General features: G+C 46.6%; 1 protein-coding gene across 2 annotated transcripts in view; it reads right to left on the minus strand.

Moving 5' to 3' along the window:
• CERS3 (ceramide synthase 3) overlaps positions 1–20,281 on the minus strand; it is a 49,772-nt gene that overhangs the window by 4,278 nt on the left and 25,213 nt on the right. The window contains exons 10-11 of one of the 2 annotated variants that reach the window (XM_053271772.1): positions 18,833–18,989; positions 8,019–8,066 (exon numbers count right to left, since the gene is read on the minus strand). In XM_053271772.1, the coding sequence (XP_053127747.1) occupies positions 8,019–8,066; positions 18,833–18,989 (205 nt within the window). The remainder of the gene's footprint in view (positions 1–8,018; positions 8,067–18,832; positions 18,990–20,281) is intronic. The other variant, XM_053271773.1, reaches the window with a different exon arrangement.

The raw sequence follows: 20,281 nt of genomic DNA on the forward strand, positions 1-20,281 counted from the left end.
AAGAAACATGACACCAGCAACAGCCACTGGAGGGATGCTGTGCTGGGGATGGATAGGGCCAGTTGCTCTCCCCCTGCTAAATAAAGAGAATCACCGCTTTTAAAAAAAGGTGCCTCTTTGCTCATTTAGCAGGGTTTTGCTAGCACACAACCAAAAATTGGGAGTGGGCACCGCTCCCAACGCTGGGTATTAACCTCCGTTATAAAAATCATGTAATCCCACGTGTGTAGGCCCACAATTTCAGTTCACAGCCACACAATCCAGTATATGGTTTGGAGGTTAAAATGTCTTATTGTTGTGTATTGGGTGGGGGAACAATGAGTTCCCCATCTATGTTGAATCTGTTCTGCAAAACAAGGACCAATCTTCCCTCCACCAGGCTCTTGGGTCCGCGGCCCACCATTAGGACTTAATCCTATACGTACAAATAAGTCACTGTAGTAGTAGCTGGTCCAGTTGCAGTCTTATATGCCCTGTTTGTGTATCAATTTCCCATGAAAACAGTGTAGGGCTAGAAAGGATAATTAAAGCATAAACCCAGTTCGACCGTGCAACATAAACTTCCTGCGAATCTCTCTTTTGTATTTTCCAGAGTAGTGTGCAGAAGAGTATCCAAACAAACAAATCGCACTGTAAATACTGTAAGATAAACTTGGCACATCATCAGATAGAGGAAAGGAAAAGCAACCTTTCCTGCACGGACAATTGATGAGGTATCGTTTCATTCAAAGTTGCCCTGGTACTTCCTGAGAAGAGAGTCCCACTTGCATTACGGTCAAAAGGCAACAATGTTTCCTGGGGTCCATGATGATTACCACCAGGAAACGTCCAGGGAGAATCCTCCACAAATCAAAAGGCTCTGCATGCTGTGCATAAAGGGAGGAGATGGTCTGATAGAAACCTGGCTTGCTTTCAGATCTTGGGTTCAGCACATGCTGAAGTTGCTTGCGACTGAGCAAAGTACTTGAGGATGTGTTAACGAGGAGATGCTTTTGGAGAATTATGTGAAATGTGAGTGACCAGCCTGTGTGACTCAAAGCATCCTGGGTTTAAAAACAAACAAACAAAAAACCAAAGAAAAGCAAAACCCCTCTCCAAAAATTGGGTCAAATTAGGATGTGTTGAGTCCGAGTCTGAAGCTGGGTTAAACAATACTACCAGGGGGGTTTACGGACAGGGCTTCTATCCCGAATCTCCTTCGGAAGAGAGTGTGTGTGTTCACACACCAGCCAAACTTACCCCAAAGTCCCTTCGAGATCCTTGGACCCACACTACACACAAATCGGGCTTTGTGATGCGAATTCTAGCTTATCTTGATGTATTTCCGGATTTTAAAAAAGCTGGTTTTAAGCTACTTTTTCTGAAAACACCAGAGCAAGGAGGGAGAGGCACTGACATAGAATAATTAGCATGATAAGAGGGGTGCTCTCTTTAGAAATGCAGATATTGCTCTTTAGGAAGATCTCCCCCCGCACCCCTTTGGCTAGAAGGAAAACACGGACCCATGCCGTGTGAACTTGTTTCAAAATAAAACCCGAGAGCAGAGGGGAGGGGCTGCTTCCCTCAATGTAGTTCAAGTGGCTTCACTCAACATTTTCCCCGAAGCATGAAGCCATGTGCAAATAACTCCCAGGAGGTCATTCACACAATCCAAAATGGTGTTTTACCCGGGTTTGGGAGCTGGGTGTCTCCCAATTTTCAGTTGTGTGGAACCAAGGTATATACCAGTAAATATATCAGATGATGGTAGCGTTTCCTCCTACCTTATTTCCACACAAAAACTGGGAGCACACACAGCTCCCAAACTCAGGTAGAATGTGTTTTTGGATTGTGTGAATAACCTCAGATTGGGAAGCATCCTCTGAACTGTGGATTTGACAGAACAATTATGGAAGATTGATATATTTACTGGTGAGGACTCTGGGGGGAGTAGCAGTGGATGTCTGAGTCAGCATAGGATCATCATCATCATCACCAAAGCTTGCCTAATAATGATAACTGGATCTAGCTGCCTTTATTTGCCAGGATCCAACTATTCTAGAGGCTCCCAACCTTGCACCCCCAGATTTCTTTTGACGACAACTCCCATCATCCCCTTCAGCCTTTGGCCACTGTGGCAGGGCTGATGGGAGTTGTAGTCTAGCACCTGGGGACCCAAGTTTGGGAACCCCTGGAACTAGGGAAGTTCCGTGCTGCTAACTGAGCAAATTGGCACCTTTAGAAATGGTGATTCTCTTATATTTAGCAGTGGGCAACTGCCCCAGAGGTGTAGCAAGGTTGGAATGGGACAAAAACGTGGAAAGGGGAAAGCAAAAAGCCAAGAGCCAGAGGACGGGCAGGGCCATAATTGTGCAAACGGGTTCAAAGAACCTGGGCCGCCAATGGGAAAGGCCGCCGAAGCCCGCAGGGAGGTGGGTGGCTTGGTCTCCGGAGAGCTTGAGCAAGTTCTCCCCTGTCCATTTCAGGCAGCGCTTGCTACCTGACAGCATTTATTTCTCTTTCTCTCCCTCTCTAGAGGAAGAGAAAGGGGGGAAAGGCTTTCAGGCAGCAAACGCTGCCTGAAATGGATGGGGGAGAGCTCGCTCGGGGCTGTTTGGAGCCTGGGCGTGGGCCGAGACAGCTCACTTGGGGGTCTCTGGAGCCAGAGCCATGCCCCATGCCATTATGTGTGTGGGGCGTCACTAGAGGGGCTTCCAGGCAGGGGTGGACACAGGCTGCTGTTTGGCTGGCTCCACGCCTGAGCCAGAGGGCCCTTTCCTCCAAGGGCCCAGGGACATTTGCCCCGCTTTGTGGTACAGCTGACCTTCTTATCAAGTGAATGAGTTGACCAGAGATAATGCTCATGGTTGTCCTAAAGAAATAAATCATCATTGACTATTCATCATGCACTCCAGAGTTTCTGTAAACTCTGCTAGTGGAGTTGTTGAAGTTTCTGAACCACTCTAGGGTCTGTGGCTTTAGGGGTATGTCAAAACCCCAAGCGGTGATGCCTGAGTCAGAACGTCCTGCTGCTTCTCGAGGGAGTCCAATTATAACCCCGATTGTTGGCAACAAAACAAAGGGCCATATAATCAGCATTTTGATGCTGCTTGGAAAAGTCTTTGTTAACCCTGGGAGAGAGCCCCAGAGCGGAGCAAAAGGGCTCCTCATTATGAGACTTGGTTTCGCATTATGAATGCTTGCCTAGCCAAAAAACAGCTCGCTCTCTCAGGTTCGGTGTATTTTACGGAGTGCTGTAATTGCAGATCATCTGGGCACTCAAAGGAGCCCAGCAGGTTCAGTGCTTCAGAGGGACCAGAGTGGCAAGGAGGAAAGTTGTCTGCTTTGCTTCATATTCGATTTTTAAAATATTTTCATCCCACCCTGATTTCAACTTATTGATTTATTTCAGACTTGCTATCTCACCCTTCCACTCCATGGAGCACATGTATACTTCTTTAAAATAACCACTACAAAAATGCAATAAAGGCCATTAAAAACAGCCACAGACTTGTGCTTCTCTCAGTGGTTGTGGCACAGGAAGGAAAAGCAAGTCACTGCTCTTCTTGCTTTTAGGAAAAGGTGCTTATATAAAGCACCGAGAGTCTCAAAGCAGACCAGAAGGCATACCCGCTGGGCCAGCTGGCAAGGACAAAGGCTGGCTGCTCTCAGATTGCAGCCTCCTGACAGTGGCAGAAAGGGAAATTGCGGCCAGCCAGCCCAGGAAGAATTAGGTGGCACCAGGGAATTATTCGCACATGGCTTCATGCTTAGAGTGGCCATGCCCCCTGAAGTTCCAGATTTTAAGCATCTCACCCAGATTGCTTAGCCCACCCAGATTTGGAAGGAAGGAAGGAAGGAAGGAAGGAAGGAAGGAAGGAAGGAAGGAAAGAAAGAAAGAAAGAAAGAAAGAAAGAAAGAAAGAAAGAAAGAAAGAAAGAAAGAAAGAAAGAAAGAAGCTAAGTTCTAGTCCTTGTAGAAGCGGAGTTATGGAGCAAAACGTGCAGTCATTATTCTGCTCAAAAATTATTCTGCAAATTAGGCACCCGGATCCGGAAAGCCAGAATATGGCAACCTATTCATTCTGCGGGGTAAATGTTGAGCAAAGATACTTCGAATCACACTTGTGGCATTGAGGAGAGCAGCCCCTCCCCTCTGCTCTCGGTTTTGATGCAACTTCACACGGCATACCTCCATGTTTTCCTTCTAGCCAATGGGGGCGGGGGGGGGGAGAGAGCTTTCTAAAGAGCAATATCTGCATTTCTAAGGAGAGCATCCCTCTTATCATGCTAATGATCCTACAGCAGTGCTTCTCTCTATTTGCTCCGGCTTTTTCAGAAAAAGGAGCTTAAAACCAGCATTTTTAAAACCCGGAAATACATCAAGATAAGCTAGGATTTGGAAGACAAAGCCCGATTTGTGTGTGGAGTGCTTCCAAGGACCTCGAATGGACTTCGGGGTATGTTTGGCTGGTGTGTGAACACACACACTCTCTTCCGGAGGAGATTCGGGCTAACAGCCCTGTCTGTCAAGCCTCCTGGAGGATTAGCAGGAAACTAATAAGGTCCCTGCTGGCCCTATACAAGAACTGTTCTGAGTTTTGCTCAATCGAAGAAGATGCTAATAGACTTCTCTTGCTTTGCCAGAACTTGACCAGTGGCCTGCTTTGACTATGCTGTTCTCTGCAGACCCTACTGGACTGGAGACAAACTTACAACTGTGAAACTCTGATCACGGCTGTACTTATTGGTGTTTGGGGATTTCCCAAATAACACCGTCTGACCCATCTTCAAGGGTGTGGATTGCAATGCAAAGAAGCCACAATTATCCCTGAAAGTGCCACGACATTGATACTGCATGGAAATCCCCGAGTCCATTTCTACTGCATAGCGGGTTGCTTTATGTATATGCAGGGAGGCTAAAGAGAAACCTGCAGACAGGAAATGGAATCTCTCTCTTGATTGATGTTTGTTTAGCTTCTAGAAAGAGGAACGCTTGTGCTGGATGCCAAGCTAATGCAGGCTGCGAGAAAAGAAATGGTTGGAACGGGTATGATCAGCTTGTGGTGTTGTTATGGTGCATTGGTGAGAAACAACCATTTCAGAATGAGCTTGTCGTCAGGCAGGCATGTTGGAATCCTGGATATTGGATTGTAGAGATATTGTAGGATATTGTAGATCTAGAAAAAGGTGCAGAAAAAGCCAACCAAAACAATTGTGGGGTTGGAGCGACTCCCCTATGAATAAAGACTACAATGTAGGGGGACCTTTTTCGTTTAGAAAGAAGGAAGATAAGGGAGGGCACCATAGAAGTGTCTAGAATTATGCATAGTGTGGATCAAGAGGATAGAGAGAGATTTTCCTTTCTTTGCCATAATAGTAGAACCTGAGGTCATCCGTTGAAGCTAAATGCTGCGAGATTCAGGACAGGCAGTACTTCTTTACACAATATGCAGTTAAACGGTGGAATTTGCTGCTGGTCCTACTCCAGAAGAGGTCTTTTTGTACACAAGACAAGAACTTTGCCTGGAAAAGGAGAAATTCTCACACTGTGTAGAAGAGCCCTACTCACTGGGATCTTTGACTGGCCAAGAAGAAACAGCATCACTCCCTGTCTGCAAAGAAGTCACAAAGCTGCTCCAAAGTTGGATGGGATGCATTAAGTGGGTTGTTAAAATATCATTTTTACTAGAGAAGCTGTTGCGTTGCCACAAGGGCATCATGGGCTTAGAATGCATGCAGACTAGACAGTTATGTTGTGATGCATTCGCCCGTTAGTACAACAACAACAAAATATTTATATACCGCTTTTCAACAAAAGGTTCCAAAGCGATTTTACAGAGAGAAATAACAAATAAATAAATAAGATGGATCCCTGTCCCCAAAGGGCTCATAGTCTAAAAAGAAACCATAAGATAGGCGCCAGCAACAATCGCTGGAGGTACTGTGCTGGGGGTGGATAGGGCCAGTTACTCTCCTCCTGCTCAATAAAGATAACTGGTGCCTTTTGCCCAGTTAGCAGAGGTTAATAGTCATGGATTACTAGCCACAGGCCTATGCCACAGGCTAGAGCTTTTAAACTATATGCTATAGGATTACCCAGAAACAAAGGGCTTCCTCTCTGTCAGCCAATCCAAAATAAGCAACTCTGCCCTTTGTTCTTCGTTTAGTTTTCTGGTCTTACCAAGGAGAGCGAGATGGATGCTTTCTCTGCTTGATGCTATAGTTAGCAAAGCCACAGATTTGTTCACCTAGCCATAATCTTTCCACGATTCATGATCCTCAGGGATGGGGCTATAGCTCAGTGGTAGAGCATCTGCTTGCATGCAGGTCCCGGGTTTAATCCCTGGCGGCATCTCCAGGTAGAACTGGGAAAGTATCCCACCTGAAACTTGGGGAAGCTGATGCCAGTCTGTGCAGACAATGCTGAGCTAGATGAACCAATGGTCTGACTTGGTATGGAGGCAGCCTCCTATGTTCCTACATAACTTTCAGGAATTCATCTCCTGCGCTTTGATCTCTATGAAGTAATCCTCCCCGGGGCCAAGAGGAAGCCAAATGCACCCCCCGAAGACAAATAGGGTGGGGGGTTGAGCAGGGATTGTCGTGGCTCTGAATTAGGGTTGCCATATTCAAGCGTCTCAAATCCAAGTGGCCTAATTTGCATATTGTGCAAATTGTGCAGCAACTAATTTGCATTATTTACTTATTTGTTTGGCAGATTTGTATGCTGCCACTACCCAAATTTCTAAGTGGCTGAGAACAATAAAACAAACCAACGGCGGCAGAGAAACTGCAGAGCCAATGGCAGGAGGCACAGCTGCAGAGCCTTCCTTCCTTCCCCCTCCTTCCCTGCCCTCCCATGTGATTGGATCCAGAGTAAAATCTGGGCAAACCGGGCAGCGCATTTGAAATCCGGGTAAATCCAGGTGGAATTTAGCAGCTGGCGAAGGAGGCAAAGTCCGGGGCCTACCTAAATTTCGGGGGACATGACAAGGCTACTCTGAATAAAAGATACTGGAGTTATTGCATTGATAATAGTGCCTGACTGATTCTTTGCTGTCTGATATATCCAGGCAGGGGCCCCAAACCCCTGGATGTGGAAACTCCACTTGTGGGGGGACCTAAACGTCACAGTGATGCTTACTAGAATCTCCAGATTCACAAGACAGTTGTGGACACAACAGTGTCCCGGGACTAGCTTGCTGGCAGCTGACAGTATAGTTCGTTTTTTTAAAAAAAGAGACACTTTCAACAACTCTTGGTTCAGAAGATGAAGACAACCAGTTGCTTGCTCCCAGTTAACTTAGTGAAAACTTGAAACATAGCACATTGAGATGTTCATGACTTTTGTGCTACGGAACAGAATCGGAACTTGTCATTTGTGAAGACTGAACTGACCTAGCTAGATCCAAAGGTTTGGGTTTAGCAAAGATCTAGATATATGACTGATCTCACTAAGCAGCACCATTCAATTTCTTAATGAGAACTTGATCCAAAGGTTGGCCTACTAAACAGAGCACACAATGGAAGTGTCTGGAGGAATTTCTCGAATCAGCATGGGCATGTCCCAAATCAGCAGAAAGGTAAAGGAAACCACAAGTCAAACAATCAGCAGCTGTCCCAGTGTGAATAATCCCACCCCACCCCCAATCTCTGGAGTGATCAAGTTTCCTATTGGTCAAGACTATGGTAATTTAGCCAGTTAAGTCTTTGTGTAGACTCGACTGGCTAACAACAACAGACAAACATCCACCTTTTGAGAGGCTGTTGGGGTTGGTTCTATCCAGGGGGGCAAGAGGCTGAGAGGAAAAGATGGTTGCCAGGAAACATGATTTGTACAGATCTCAAGAGAATCATCAACATATCCCATTTGCAGAATGAATTTAGGGGACAAATCAAGAGTTTGATTTGGAAGTGGCCATTTTGTCAACCACTTGGCTTGGAAGTACCGATTGATTCCACAAGACATCAAGCAAAAGGTCTCACAGACTGACACACCAAGTCTGGAGAGAGCATGCAGACACCAGAGCGGCTTACCTCATCATTGTCCGTTTTAGCCCAGGCTGGGAGAGGACTCTTGAGCACCTGGAAAGGGGAACCGGCTATAAAATGACCAACCTACAATATACGAACACAAGGGTGGCCCTAGGGACTGCAATGCCTAATAAAGGTAAAGTTGTGCCGCTGAGTCAGTGTCGACTCCTGGCGCCCACAGAGCCCTGGGGTTGTCTTTGGTAGAATACAGGCGGGGTTGACCATTGCCTCCTCCCGCGCAGTCTGAGAGATCCTTTCAGCATCTTTCCTATATCACGGCTGCCCGATAGAGGTGTTTCCCATAGTCTTGGAAACACACCAGCGATGCCTGAAGTGAGGTACAAAATATGGCCTTTCTGTACATCCAGCTGGGGGCCAGCCCCCTTGCAAAGCCAATCCCGGCAACCTTTGAAAGTGGAGCAAGGGCTTAGGGAGGGGGGGGGGCAGCAGCTTCCTCCTCTCCTTGTGTTTCTTGCAAGCTTTGCAAGGAGGGCAAGCAGAGACGTTCTTTGCAAAGCTTGCCAGGGTCAGATTGGTCCCACGGAGCAGCTCCACCAGCAACAGCAAGGAGCATCTGGGCTGCCACCCTGCGATTTGTAATAAGTAATGCGATTGCCTCACCTCGCCTCACAAAAGGGACACCCTGATTGGAAGGTGTTCCCTTCCCGGTTTCCCCCCTCCCCTCCTCGGTGAGTTAGTGCCTGCTACTTATCACTTTGGTGACTGAGATCGTGCAGAAAAGCCACCGATGCACCAGCATTCACTTTCCCACCAAGATGACTGAAGTAGGGATGTGCACGGAACCAGTTCAGAGGCCCTTTATGGGCCTCCGGAGTGGTTCAAACGGCGGCCGGTTCAGCTGGTTCGATGGCAGGGGGTACTGCTTTAAGAGTGGGGGAGGGTACATCTGCCCCTCCCTCCACTCTTCCCCCACTGGTGCTCCTTTTTTCTAAAGTCCCCCGCTCTTAAAGCAGTATCCTGCCCCCCGCCATCGAACCACCCCCACCTGGTTCCGTGCACATCCCTAGGCAGAAGTGCACCTAGGTAATTTTGGAGCCTGGACCTGAAGGCTTTTGGAGCTCCGCCCTTGTCCCACCATGTGCTGCAAGTTAAGCACCATCCCCCTACACACACCCTGTGACACATGCAGAATTTTTAACACTCAAGGGTTCTTGAGGGCATGCATCGCAACTGAACTCGCAAGAATGCAAGAATATAAAACAGGTCTATTTATGCAAATAAGCATTAGCAGAAACATTTCAACACACGATGTAATATATTCCCATGCCACAAATTTCTTTCCCCACGCCCCACTCTGTCTCTAAAGCAGAGGTGTCAGTCACACTTGGCAGCACGGCACAGCACGGCAACCACGCTACCCGGGACAGACTAAAGAGGATTTGGGCTCCCCACCAGGGTGTGTGGAGACCCGGGATTTCGGCCCAGAAGTCCAGGAGTAAGTGCACCTCTACAAGATGAGGACCAAGGTTCCAAGTTCTCCCTGGCACCTCCAAGATAGGGCTGAGAGAAATTCCTGCCTGCAACCTTGAAGAAGCTGCTGCCAGTCTGTGAAGACAATACTGAGCTAGATAGACCAATGGTCTGACTCGGTATCTGGCAGCTTCCTATGTTCCTACGTCCCTAAGCTAGGAGAACCAGTGCCACATAAGGCCGCTTCCGATATCCAGACAAATGATCATGATTGCAGCCTATCTTGCCAGAGGTGGGGAGTAAAGCTGGTCTTGTGGTAGCCAGCCTTAGAGGATGGGGCCACTCTGGGGAAAGCACCTGCCTGCTTGCATGTAGAAGGTTCCAAGTTCCCTCCCTGGCAGCTCCAAGATAGTCCTATCTTTGGAGGGAGGGAGAGACTCCTGCTTGCAACCTTGGAGAAGCCACTGCCAGTCTGTGTGAACTATACTGAGCTAGATAGACCAAGGGTCTGACTCAGTATATGGCAGCTTCCAATGTCCCTATGATTATTCTTGTAAAGATCAGCTGTCTAATGCTATACATTTAAATGGTTCTGAGATCTAGGGAGCAGCCACAGACTTCCAAAAGGAGCTCTGGAACAACAATAACAACAACTGCAACTGCTACTACTATGACAGCGACACTTTGACAGTTTCATGAAGGCACAGATTCTTCCCAAGAGACTGCTCGCTTCTTTGTAGGACTTCAATTCCCAAGTTTCTTTAAGTGGTTCCCAACCAAATTAATCCAACAAGCCTGAAACTGGAGTAAGTGCCAGGTGCAGACATGCCTCAGGTGTGCTGTTGAGGAAAAGGAAGGTTTGTTCTTTTAAAAACAAGTTTCTAGCCCAAGGAGGAGAGAGGGAGAGATGCACTGCCAAATATAATAGCTGAAACGAAGAGCTATCAGCATATCATCAACTGCAAATTTGGGCCCCTGGGACTTTTCTCACTCTCTCTGAGATACTTCTCATGATGCGTTAGCAACATTTTAATCGTTCACAAAAACACAAGAATGGAAGACGACGCCCCTTGGCCAGGAGCCCTCTCAAAGATGCTGAGGCTGCAGAGAAATTGTGGTTAGCCTGCTCACAGACAGACAGCGTCTGTGTCCCGAAGGCTCTGGAGGTAAGGCAAACCAGGAAGCAAAACTCTGGCTTCAAAGAAGAGCAAGGTGGGGACACCCCAATGGAGATTCTGCAACCTCAGTGATAACCCACTGGTGTGACTGAATGATGGGGCGGACCTTCCGTGAGGCAGGGTGTGATGGTCACCTCAGGGGCAGGGAGGGACACAGAGGGTGGTGTTCCCTCTAACCGGGGTTCCTGGAGGTTGACTACAACTCCCAGCTATTTCCCCACTGTCTGAGCAGGTTTGCGAAAGGAAGTGAGTGGGCAACGGAGAAGGCCCTAAATGGGCAGCGGGGGTGGGAAACAAGCCCCTTTTTAGTCTGAAGGGAGTCAAGGCTCTACTTGGAACTGGTTTTAGGGTTTCAGGCCTGTGGCAGCTCAAGTCTGTCTGAGGCAAAGAACAATGTGAGCTTTGAGAATACGACAATAATGACACAATGCATGACTAATCTATGGAATTCTGTGCCATGGGTTATGGTGAAGACCACTTGCCTTTAAGTGGGGCTTAGACAAATTCATGGAGGACAGGGCTATCAAGGGCTCCTATAGATGGTGGACCTATTAGGACAAAATCTCCTGTATTCAGGCCGACTTGGACTCCACTACTTTTACAGGGTCTATGAAGGTGGTGTCCAGCAATACCTCTTGCAGTATTAGATTGGATCAGTTTCAATCTGTGACTCCTGAGGATGTGGACAAGCTGCTTGGGGCGGTGTGGCCTACCACTTGTTCTCTGGATCCTTGCCCAACTTGGCTGCTTCTATCTAGCAGGGAGATTGTTGGAGGTCAGTGAGGGAGGGTAGGGTGCAATGGTTAGACCTCTTCTTAAGAAGCCTTCCCTGGACCCCTTAGAGATGGATGGTTATAGACCAGTTTCCAATCTCCCTTGGTTGGGCAAGGTGATTGAGAGGGTGGTGGCCAACCAGCTCCAGGCAGTTTTGGATAAAACTGATTCTCTAGACCCATTTCAAACTGGCTTTAGAGCTGGCTATGGGGGTTGAGACAGCCTTGGTCGGCCTGATGGAAGACCTTTACCAGGGAATTGACAGAGAGAGTGTGACTCTGCTGGTTCTTTTGGATCTCTTGGCAGTGCTCAATACCATTGACCATGGTATCCTTCTGGATCACCTGGGGGAGTTGGGGATAGGAGGAACTGTTTTGCAGTAGTTCCGCTCCTATCACTTGGGTAGATTCCAGATGGTGGAGCTTGGTGACAGTTGCTCCTCAAAACTGGAGCTGTTATATGGAGTCCCTCAGGGCTCCATTCTGTCAACAATGCTGCCCAATGCCCAGGGATGACTCAACATAAATTCCACTAGACACCCTAAAGTGGAATAGGGGAGCTAAACTTGTCAATGATATTTTTGACGGTAGCCAGACCCCTGTCAGATGTTGTTGGACCCAGAACCTGGCTGGAAGATATTTGCATGAGGTTCAAGTCAACCCAACCCCTGTGGGAGTGCTTCACATCTTTGCCACAGTAGTATCCTTCAAGAAAGGTTTAATAACGCTTTCTGCCTTAAATTCTCTTGGGTAGCATTGACACATAACACTGTCCTTTGCACTAATTCATTCAGTTCTGGAAACAAAACATTGAATCTCAGTGGATTCCCCTTGGCAAGGTCCTTCCAATCAGCATCTCCTTTCACATCCCGGCTTCTCCATATGTTTTAAAGCTTTTCCCTAAAATATCCACCCTGTGTTTGGACATTACAGCCATGCACATGTTTCAGCAGTGCTGGAAGCCAGAACCAAGAGGGTACTGTAACTCCAGGACTGAGTCGTTATGGAAGAAACAAAACGTTGTTTCTTAGCAACACAAATCCTCGGACATCAAGATGGCAGCCAGAAAAGGGGGGGTGGGTTTAAATAATCCACATTACAATTCTCTGACCTAACCCAAAAAGAAATCACAGTGCAAACAGAGGCTTCTCTGGGGCGGGGGGAGGAGGGACTTGCATTCAAAATGACTGGTGAGAAGTTCGATTTTGGAAGGTTTACGTTCAGAACTTGAAGTTCAACCAGTAAGCTGGCCTTACACAGATATACAACTCCCTTAAATCAGCAAGCCTCATCTCTCTCCCTCCCTCCTCCCAGTTTTAACCAAACATGCCCCCTGAAACCTTCTAAAAACAGTAGCAAAGGAGGCCATTACAAAAAAAGGTCCCGTCCAGTGGTCCCTGTAACCAACCAGAGGGGCATCTAGGTAATTTTGGAGCCTGGACCTAAAGGCCTTTGGAGGCTCCCCCCCGCCCCCGCAAATTAAGTATCATCATGCCTCACTAGACAACCACACCACCCAGGACAGACTAAAGAGGATTTGGGGGGCCCTGGGTCTGTGGACACCCTGGACCAGCACCCAAGTCTAGGGGTGAGAGTGCCTCTGCCTGTAACAAAGATTCCCAGATGTTGTTGAGTAGAATTCCCATAATCCGCAGCTGCAATGGGCTTTGTCTGGGGACAATGGGAGTTGTAGTCAACAAGATCTGGGAATCTCTGTTACAGGGAACACTGGTTCTGCCTCCCTCTATGTCTGCTCCAACACCTGTAATTCAAGCATTGCATAAAGGTATAATTTGCAGCCCTAATTCTTAAGCCCAGGTCAAGATTTTGTGGAAGAAGCCTGCCCTGAAAACAACTCTGTAAATGCAGCGCTGGCCGGTATTTTCTCTCAAACGGGGCTGTGTGGCCCCATTTGGGAGCGAAGCCACCCGGGGGGTGGCGGGGGGGGGCCATCAGTGGGATGGGAGGAACATGGGCCGCCAGCTGGCTTCCTCCACCAGTGACTGGGAGCATGCACATCTCCCAAAGCTGGGTAGGATTCTTGTCCTACCCAGTTTACGGTCATGTGAACCCTTTAATTTTCTAGACTTAAAAATTATAGATTATTTACACTTAAAAAGTAAATGTAAATAGTAGCAGCCATGGTGGGAAGGGGTGAAATACCACCTCTCGATAGACCCTGGTCCCAATCCAAACTGTTTACAATTTATAATATTAGGGCCAAACTAATGTGTAACGTAACCCTTAATTGCTCCAGCAGTCAGTGGTGGTTGATATTTTATTATTATTATTTAAAAAAATAAAAGCTTATAAAAACAACCTGGTTTTTAAAATGGATTCCCTTTCTCTTCGGCATGGGGACAAAATCTTACTAAGATGAGGCCATCTTATTGGCATGCTTTTGAAAAAACAATTTGCATGGGTGGGAAGGGGAGGGAGTGAAATAAATATACACACAGACACACACACACCCGCCCTGGCAATGACACTGCCTGTCAAACAGGTTCATTTCAGCATCAGCTTGGGAGACGCAGTCTCTTTCCACTGCCACATTTGCCACTGCCGGAGTAGTCCCAGCCTGCAAAGGAGCAGTGGCATTCTCGCTTCTGTACAGAACCACGCCATTAGGATACTGTACTGCAGAACGACGGTGTATTCTACATTCATTTTATCAGGACAGACGGATCTTGTAATCCTGTCAATCTACTATATTAAAGACGGACTGCAATATTCCATCACACCCCAGAGTGACCAAGTAATGAGGGGCAAGTAATGTAAGATGAGGTGGCCAAATGGATAGGAAGGGGCTTGATTCGCATTGACTGGGGTTACTGGGGGCAGGGATTGGATCAGGGGCATTGCTACGCACTTCACAGATCTGGAGCCCAGACTCACAACACCCCTTGGATAATTAAATGCAATTTATACACCCACCCACCCCCAAAATGTATATTTTAAAAAGTCTATAATATTGTAATACAGCACAGTATGAAGGTGGACCTCCCTGCCCGCCGAGTCCTGCTATGCTGTCTTATTGTGGTGGCCGGGGGTGTGTGTGTTCCTGGGAGGGATGAGTGAAGTACGCCAGGAGGTATACTCCCAGAAGGGACACCCAAGGCATGAAGGTCACCCCAGCTGCCCAGCTAAAGCAAGCAGGCACCTATATTGGGAAGCAATGCTATAGGAAGGATGGCCACTTTAGTGACCACGACAAAGGCATCATTTCGTACTGCGTGGGAGAAGGCAATGGTAAACCATTCCTGCATTTTACCAAGAAAACCACATGGATAGAAAAGATAGAATGATTGTCGATGTAGTGCCGGATGATGGGCCACTCAGGTCAGATGGTACTCCACATGCTACTGAGGAAGAGCTGAGGATCTCTCAGAGTGCTGATGGTGTTTATGCCACGGTTAGGCTAAAGCCTTTTGGATGTCTAGTGGCTGATGTTGCCATGCGGGAATAGAAAATCCAGTGCTACAAAGACAGAATTACAGTGGGAACGTGGAACGTAAGAAGCATGAGGATGGGAAAGCTCAACACAGTGAAAGGTGAAATGAATCGGCGACAGATTGACATCTTGGGCATCAGCGAGTTAAAATGGAATGGAATTGGACACCTTAAGTTAGAAAATCATACCGTTTACTACACAGGGCATGAAAAACAAAGAAGGAATGGTGTTGCTTTCATAGTGAGAAAGGATATAGCAATCCTTCCAAACCAGGACTTGGGTACAATGTGGTCAGTGACCGACCAATATCAATTAAATTTTGTGGGCAACCCTTAAACATGACAGTTTTTCACATCTATGCCCCAACGACTGATGCAGAAGAGAAGTTGATTAATTTTATTCTGAAGTTCAGTCTGAAATTGACAGAACATGCTAGCAATATGTGCTGTTGGTGATTGGAGACTGGAATGCCAAAGCTGGAAATGGTAAGGAGGAAAACACAGTCAGACTGTATGGCCTAGGAAACAGAAATGAAGCAGGAGAATGACTTATTAGTTTCTGCCAATCCAATGATCTCTTCATTGCTAACACATTCTTCAAACAACCAAAGCAGTGTCTATACACATGGACATCACCAGATGGGAGTACACAGAAATCAAATTAATTACATTATTGGTGCAAGTAGATGGAAGAGATCAGTTATAACAGCAAAGTCGTGGCCAGGGGCCGATTGTGGAACAGATCACGAACTACTCATGTGCAAGTTCCAAGTCAAGCTAATGCAGAAAAACAACACTCATTTCCACGATATGATCTTGAGAATGTTACCACCATTTTCAAGGAGAACATAAGGAACCTCTTTGAAGTTCTGAACCTAATTGATAGGGAACCATAAGAACAGTGGAATGAAATTGTTAAGGACAAATGTGAAAAGAGACTGCCAAACATCAAGAAACAGAAGAAAGCAAAATGGATGTCAGGACAGACGGTGGAAATTGCCAAGAAGAGGAGAGAAGCCAAAATCAAGAAAGATAAAGACCTCAGGAAGGAACTTAATAGGGAATTTCAGTAAGCTGTTAGAAGAGACAAGGAGCAGAACTACAATGGCATCTGTAAAGACCTTGAGGATGGAAACAGACATGGAAAAACAAGGCAAGATTCCAAAAGATCTCTGAACTCAGAAGGAGGTTCCAACCTCAAATTGGTATGTTAAGGGATGCCAAAGGACAGATAGTAACTGATTCAGAGAAGATCACACAGAGATGGAAGGAGTATACTGAAAATCTATACAGCGGGGACGTCAACATCTGAGATACCCTAGCAGATATTCCCTACTTGCAAGAACCTCTAGTACAGGAAGATGAAGTTAGATCAGCACTCCAGTCATTATCAAGTCGGAAGGCTACAGGAATTGATGGAATAGCTACAGAAATATGGCAGGCAACAGAAGAAGAATCAGTCAGGGTTTCAGAAAAGGCCGAGGAACAGGAAACATTATTGCTGAAGCATACTGAACAATTGAGAAAGCCAAAGAATATCAAAAAGATGTCAATATGTGCTTTATTGACTACAGAAAAGTGTTCAGTTGTGTCAACCATGTCAAGTTGTGGAATCTCCTTAGGAAAATGGGCATCCCAGAACATCTCATGAGAAACCTATACACAGGATAGGAAGCCACAGTCCAGACAGAACATGGTGAAACAGACTGGTTCCAGATCAACAAAGGAGTAGACAAGGCCGTATACTTTCTCCTTATTTATTCAACTTATATGCTGAACATATACTGAAAGAAGCTGGATTGGAAGAGGATGAGTGTTGTTTTAAAGTTGGAGGAAGAAACATCAATAACCTGCACTATGCTGATGACACCACTCTGAAAGCTGAAAATGCAAATGATCTGCAAGCTCTAGTAATGAAAGCCAAGGAGCATAGTGAAAAAATGGGACTACAACTAAATGTCAAGAAGACTAAACTAATGATAATGGGCACAGCAACCAGCCTCAGAATTTATAATGAAGACATTGAAGTGGTAGGTAGATGCTGCCTTTTAGGATTGACCAACAATAGCAAAGGATCTAGCAGTCAAGAAATACACCGCAGACTAGCACTTGGTAGGCTTGAAATGAAGGAAAGGATATTAGATGCAGTGATGTGTCTATACCTACAAAGATTAGAATCGTTCGGACAATGTTTTTCCCCGTGACACACTATGGATGCGAAAGCTGGACTTCGAAGAAGCAGGATACAAAAAGTATTGACACTTTTGAACTTTGGTGCTGCAGAAGACTTTTGAGGAGACCATGGACAGCCAGGAAAACAAACAAATGGATCATAGAACAAATCAATCCAAAATTTTCACTCAAGGCACAAATGACCAGGCTCAAACTATCGGACTTCAGACACATTATGCGAAGCTCCCTTGAGAAGTCCATAATGCTGGGGAAAGCTGAAGGAAAGAGAAGAAGAGGATGACCAGCAGCAAGGTGGATGGACTTGATTATGACAGCAATGAATGTACCACTGAGAGACCTGAAAGGCCAAGTTGGAGACAGATCATCTGGAGAGAATCTATCTATGTCAGGGCTGCTCAACTTCGGCCCTCCTGCAGATGTTGGCCTACAACTCCCACAATCCTTGGCTATTGGCCACTGTGGCTGGGGAGTATGGGAGTTGTAGTCCAAAACAGCAGGGGCGGGGCCTAGATTGAGCAGGCCTGATCTATGTGGTCGCTAAGAGTTGACACCGACTTGACGGCACTTAATCAATCAATCAATCATGAAGGTGGAAGTGGTAAGAGAGCTAAGAGAGGCTGGGGTTTCTGGTGCCTCCACTGCTGTTCTTCTTTTCTGGAAGAGGTAATGGAGGAAGGAGGTGGCTGATGAGATCTGAGGCTCTGAGCCATTCAAGAGGGTCCGTGCCTCATGGGTCACCCCTTAATGATCCCCTTGGATTAGATGTTGGCCTCACCCTGTCAGTGACTGACATACAGAGTAAGGATGCACCAGTGCAGCGAGAGAGCAGTCAGCCTTTATTGATTTATTTATTATATTTATACCCCACCCCTCCAGTACACGACTGCTCAGGGGGGCTCACGACAATAAAATAGATACAATATACAATAAAATCAACCAAATGGATCAGTTAAAAGTCAGGTTAAAAACCACAATCAGTATTAAATTGCAGATTTAATTTTTTTTTTAAGCTAAAAATTGAGGATTATAAAAACTAAGAACTCAAGAACCTACCAGATATAACCACAGAAGGGGCATTAAAAAGCCTCTTTTAAAAGATGTGTTTTTAGTTATTGTCTTTTAAAAAAACACTGAGGGAGGAAGCATGGCGAAGCTCTTCAGGGAGGGTGTTCCAAAACCGAGGGGCCACAGCTGAAAAGGCCATGTCTATAGTCCCCCTGCCAACTGGATCTCTGTTAGTGGTGGGGCCATGAGCAGGGCCTGAGATGATGAATGGAGGGCCCTGGCAGGTTCATATGGACGAATGTGGTCCGACAGGTACTCCGGCCCCAAGCCATGTAGCTCTTTAAAGGTCAAGACCAGCTTACAAAATGTCCCAACTAGATGCAGTGTTGCAGTGGGAAGCAGCAATCTTTGACCTCCTTCCCTCTCCCAGGAAGCCCTCTGGGCCACCTGAAAATATGTCCCCAAGGGCTACTCGGGCGCATCCTTGCTCTACATGCCAGCCACTGTTCTCAGGAGTCCCCCCCACCCGCCACCACTTTACTTTCTCCCATAGAAGCGAGGTGCTCCAAAGATGGTGGCCTATTTTCTTCACCACATTTGGAGATGTCAAAAATGGGGAAAAGGAAGGTGGGAGTTGCAGTCCAGCCACCTCTGGGGACCCAGCCTGGGAATTCTGGTGGTGCTTGGTCAATCACATGCATTGGGAATGCCTCAATGGACTGTGCCATCAAAGGACGCACAGGCAAAACCACCCCCAATCTTCTGGCCAGAGCCTGGAGTTCCTTACCTTGATGAAAATGAATTTCCGCAGAATCCTGAAAATTAAGTAGCCCCAGTAGAGATGCAGAAATTGCAGGACCAGTAGCATCCCATTGAAAAAGAAATATGCTATCACAATCGTCTGTGAATAATATATAGGATACCACATTGTGGCCCGGAGAATCCTGAAAGACAAGAGATGTCATCAAAAACCAGAGGAAAGTAACAAAACAAACACACACTCTGGTGAATTTTAATCAACTTATAGCTCAAGCTTCATAAATATTCAGTCGTTGTTCTATGTGTCAAGAGACAGGCAAGACATGATTCAGGGGCCAGTACCACAAACCCAATCTCTCACCCGATGCTATTGGCCACAGGGAGGAAAACTCAAACCTTGGGCCTGTACCTTTCCCTCTTCATGAATAATAGCCCTTAACGGTTTGGGCCCTGGATATCTGAAGGACTGCTTGCTCTCAAAGGTTGCTGCCCACTTGATGAGGTTGTCTGGGGTGCTCTACACCGAGATAAGCTAGAATCGGGAGACAAAGCCTGATTTGTGTGTGGAGTGCTTCCAAGGATCTTGAATGGACTTCTGGGTAAGTTCGGCACACACTCTCTTCCGGAGGAGATTCGGGTTAACAGCTCTGTCTGTCAAGCCTGCTGGTGTGCTTCTAGCTCTTCCAATCCTAGCTTTGGTCTTGCTCTTCCAATCCTTCTAGCTCTTCCAATCCTAGCTTTGGTCTTGCGCCCCCTAGGGACCACTGCCCATGGCTCAGCTACCTGACAAGGCCTAACACAACGAGGCAGAAATCAAGTCGGAACATTGTCTGTGCCATGAACTTGCCAGGTGGCCTCAAATCCCCTGCTCTCCATCTTAGCCTTTCATTTACTATAGATGGAAAAACTTGACCTACTCTGCAGGTTTCTTGCAATCCTTGCAATGCTACAATGTATAGTGAACCACAACACTTAGCATTTCTATAGCGCTTCTGCATTTGTATGTCATTTGTGCAGCGTTTATAAGCACTGTTTTGCCAGCAATGCTGTAAAGGTGAATAAGAATGCTTTCCCCCAGTTTGCTGCCAAGCCTGGGCAACAGCAACATGCCAAAGGCTACCTCGTAAACTGTAAAGCGGTCTATACATATCTGTAGTGGTACATTCCTGGCAGAGATGAGATTCAAAACGAGAAGTTCCTGATTTGTAGCTCGTCCTCTAAGCCACGATGCTAAATCAGCTCTATGTCTGAAGAATTTTTAGACACACTAACGTACAGCATAAATGCTAAATGCTAACTCCTGCTAACTGGGCAAAGAGGCACCTTTGAACGTGGTGGTTCTCTTTATTTAGCAGGCGGAGAGTAACTGGCCCTCTCCACCCCCAGCACAGCATCCCTCCAGTGACTGTTGCTGGTGTCTGTCTTATGTTTCTTTTTAGATTGTGAGCCCTTTGGGGACAGGGAGCCATCTTATTTA

The sequence above is a fragment of the Hemicordylus capensis genome, chromosome 10, assembly GCF_027244095.1.
Source record: "Hemicordylus capensis ecotype Gifberg chromosome 10, rHemCap1.1.pri, whole genome shotgun sequence".
Lineage (NCBI taxonomy): Eukaryota > Metazoa > Chordata > Lepidosauria > Squamata > Cordylidae > Hemicordylus > Hemicordylus capensis.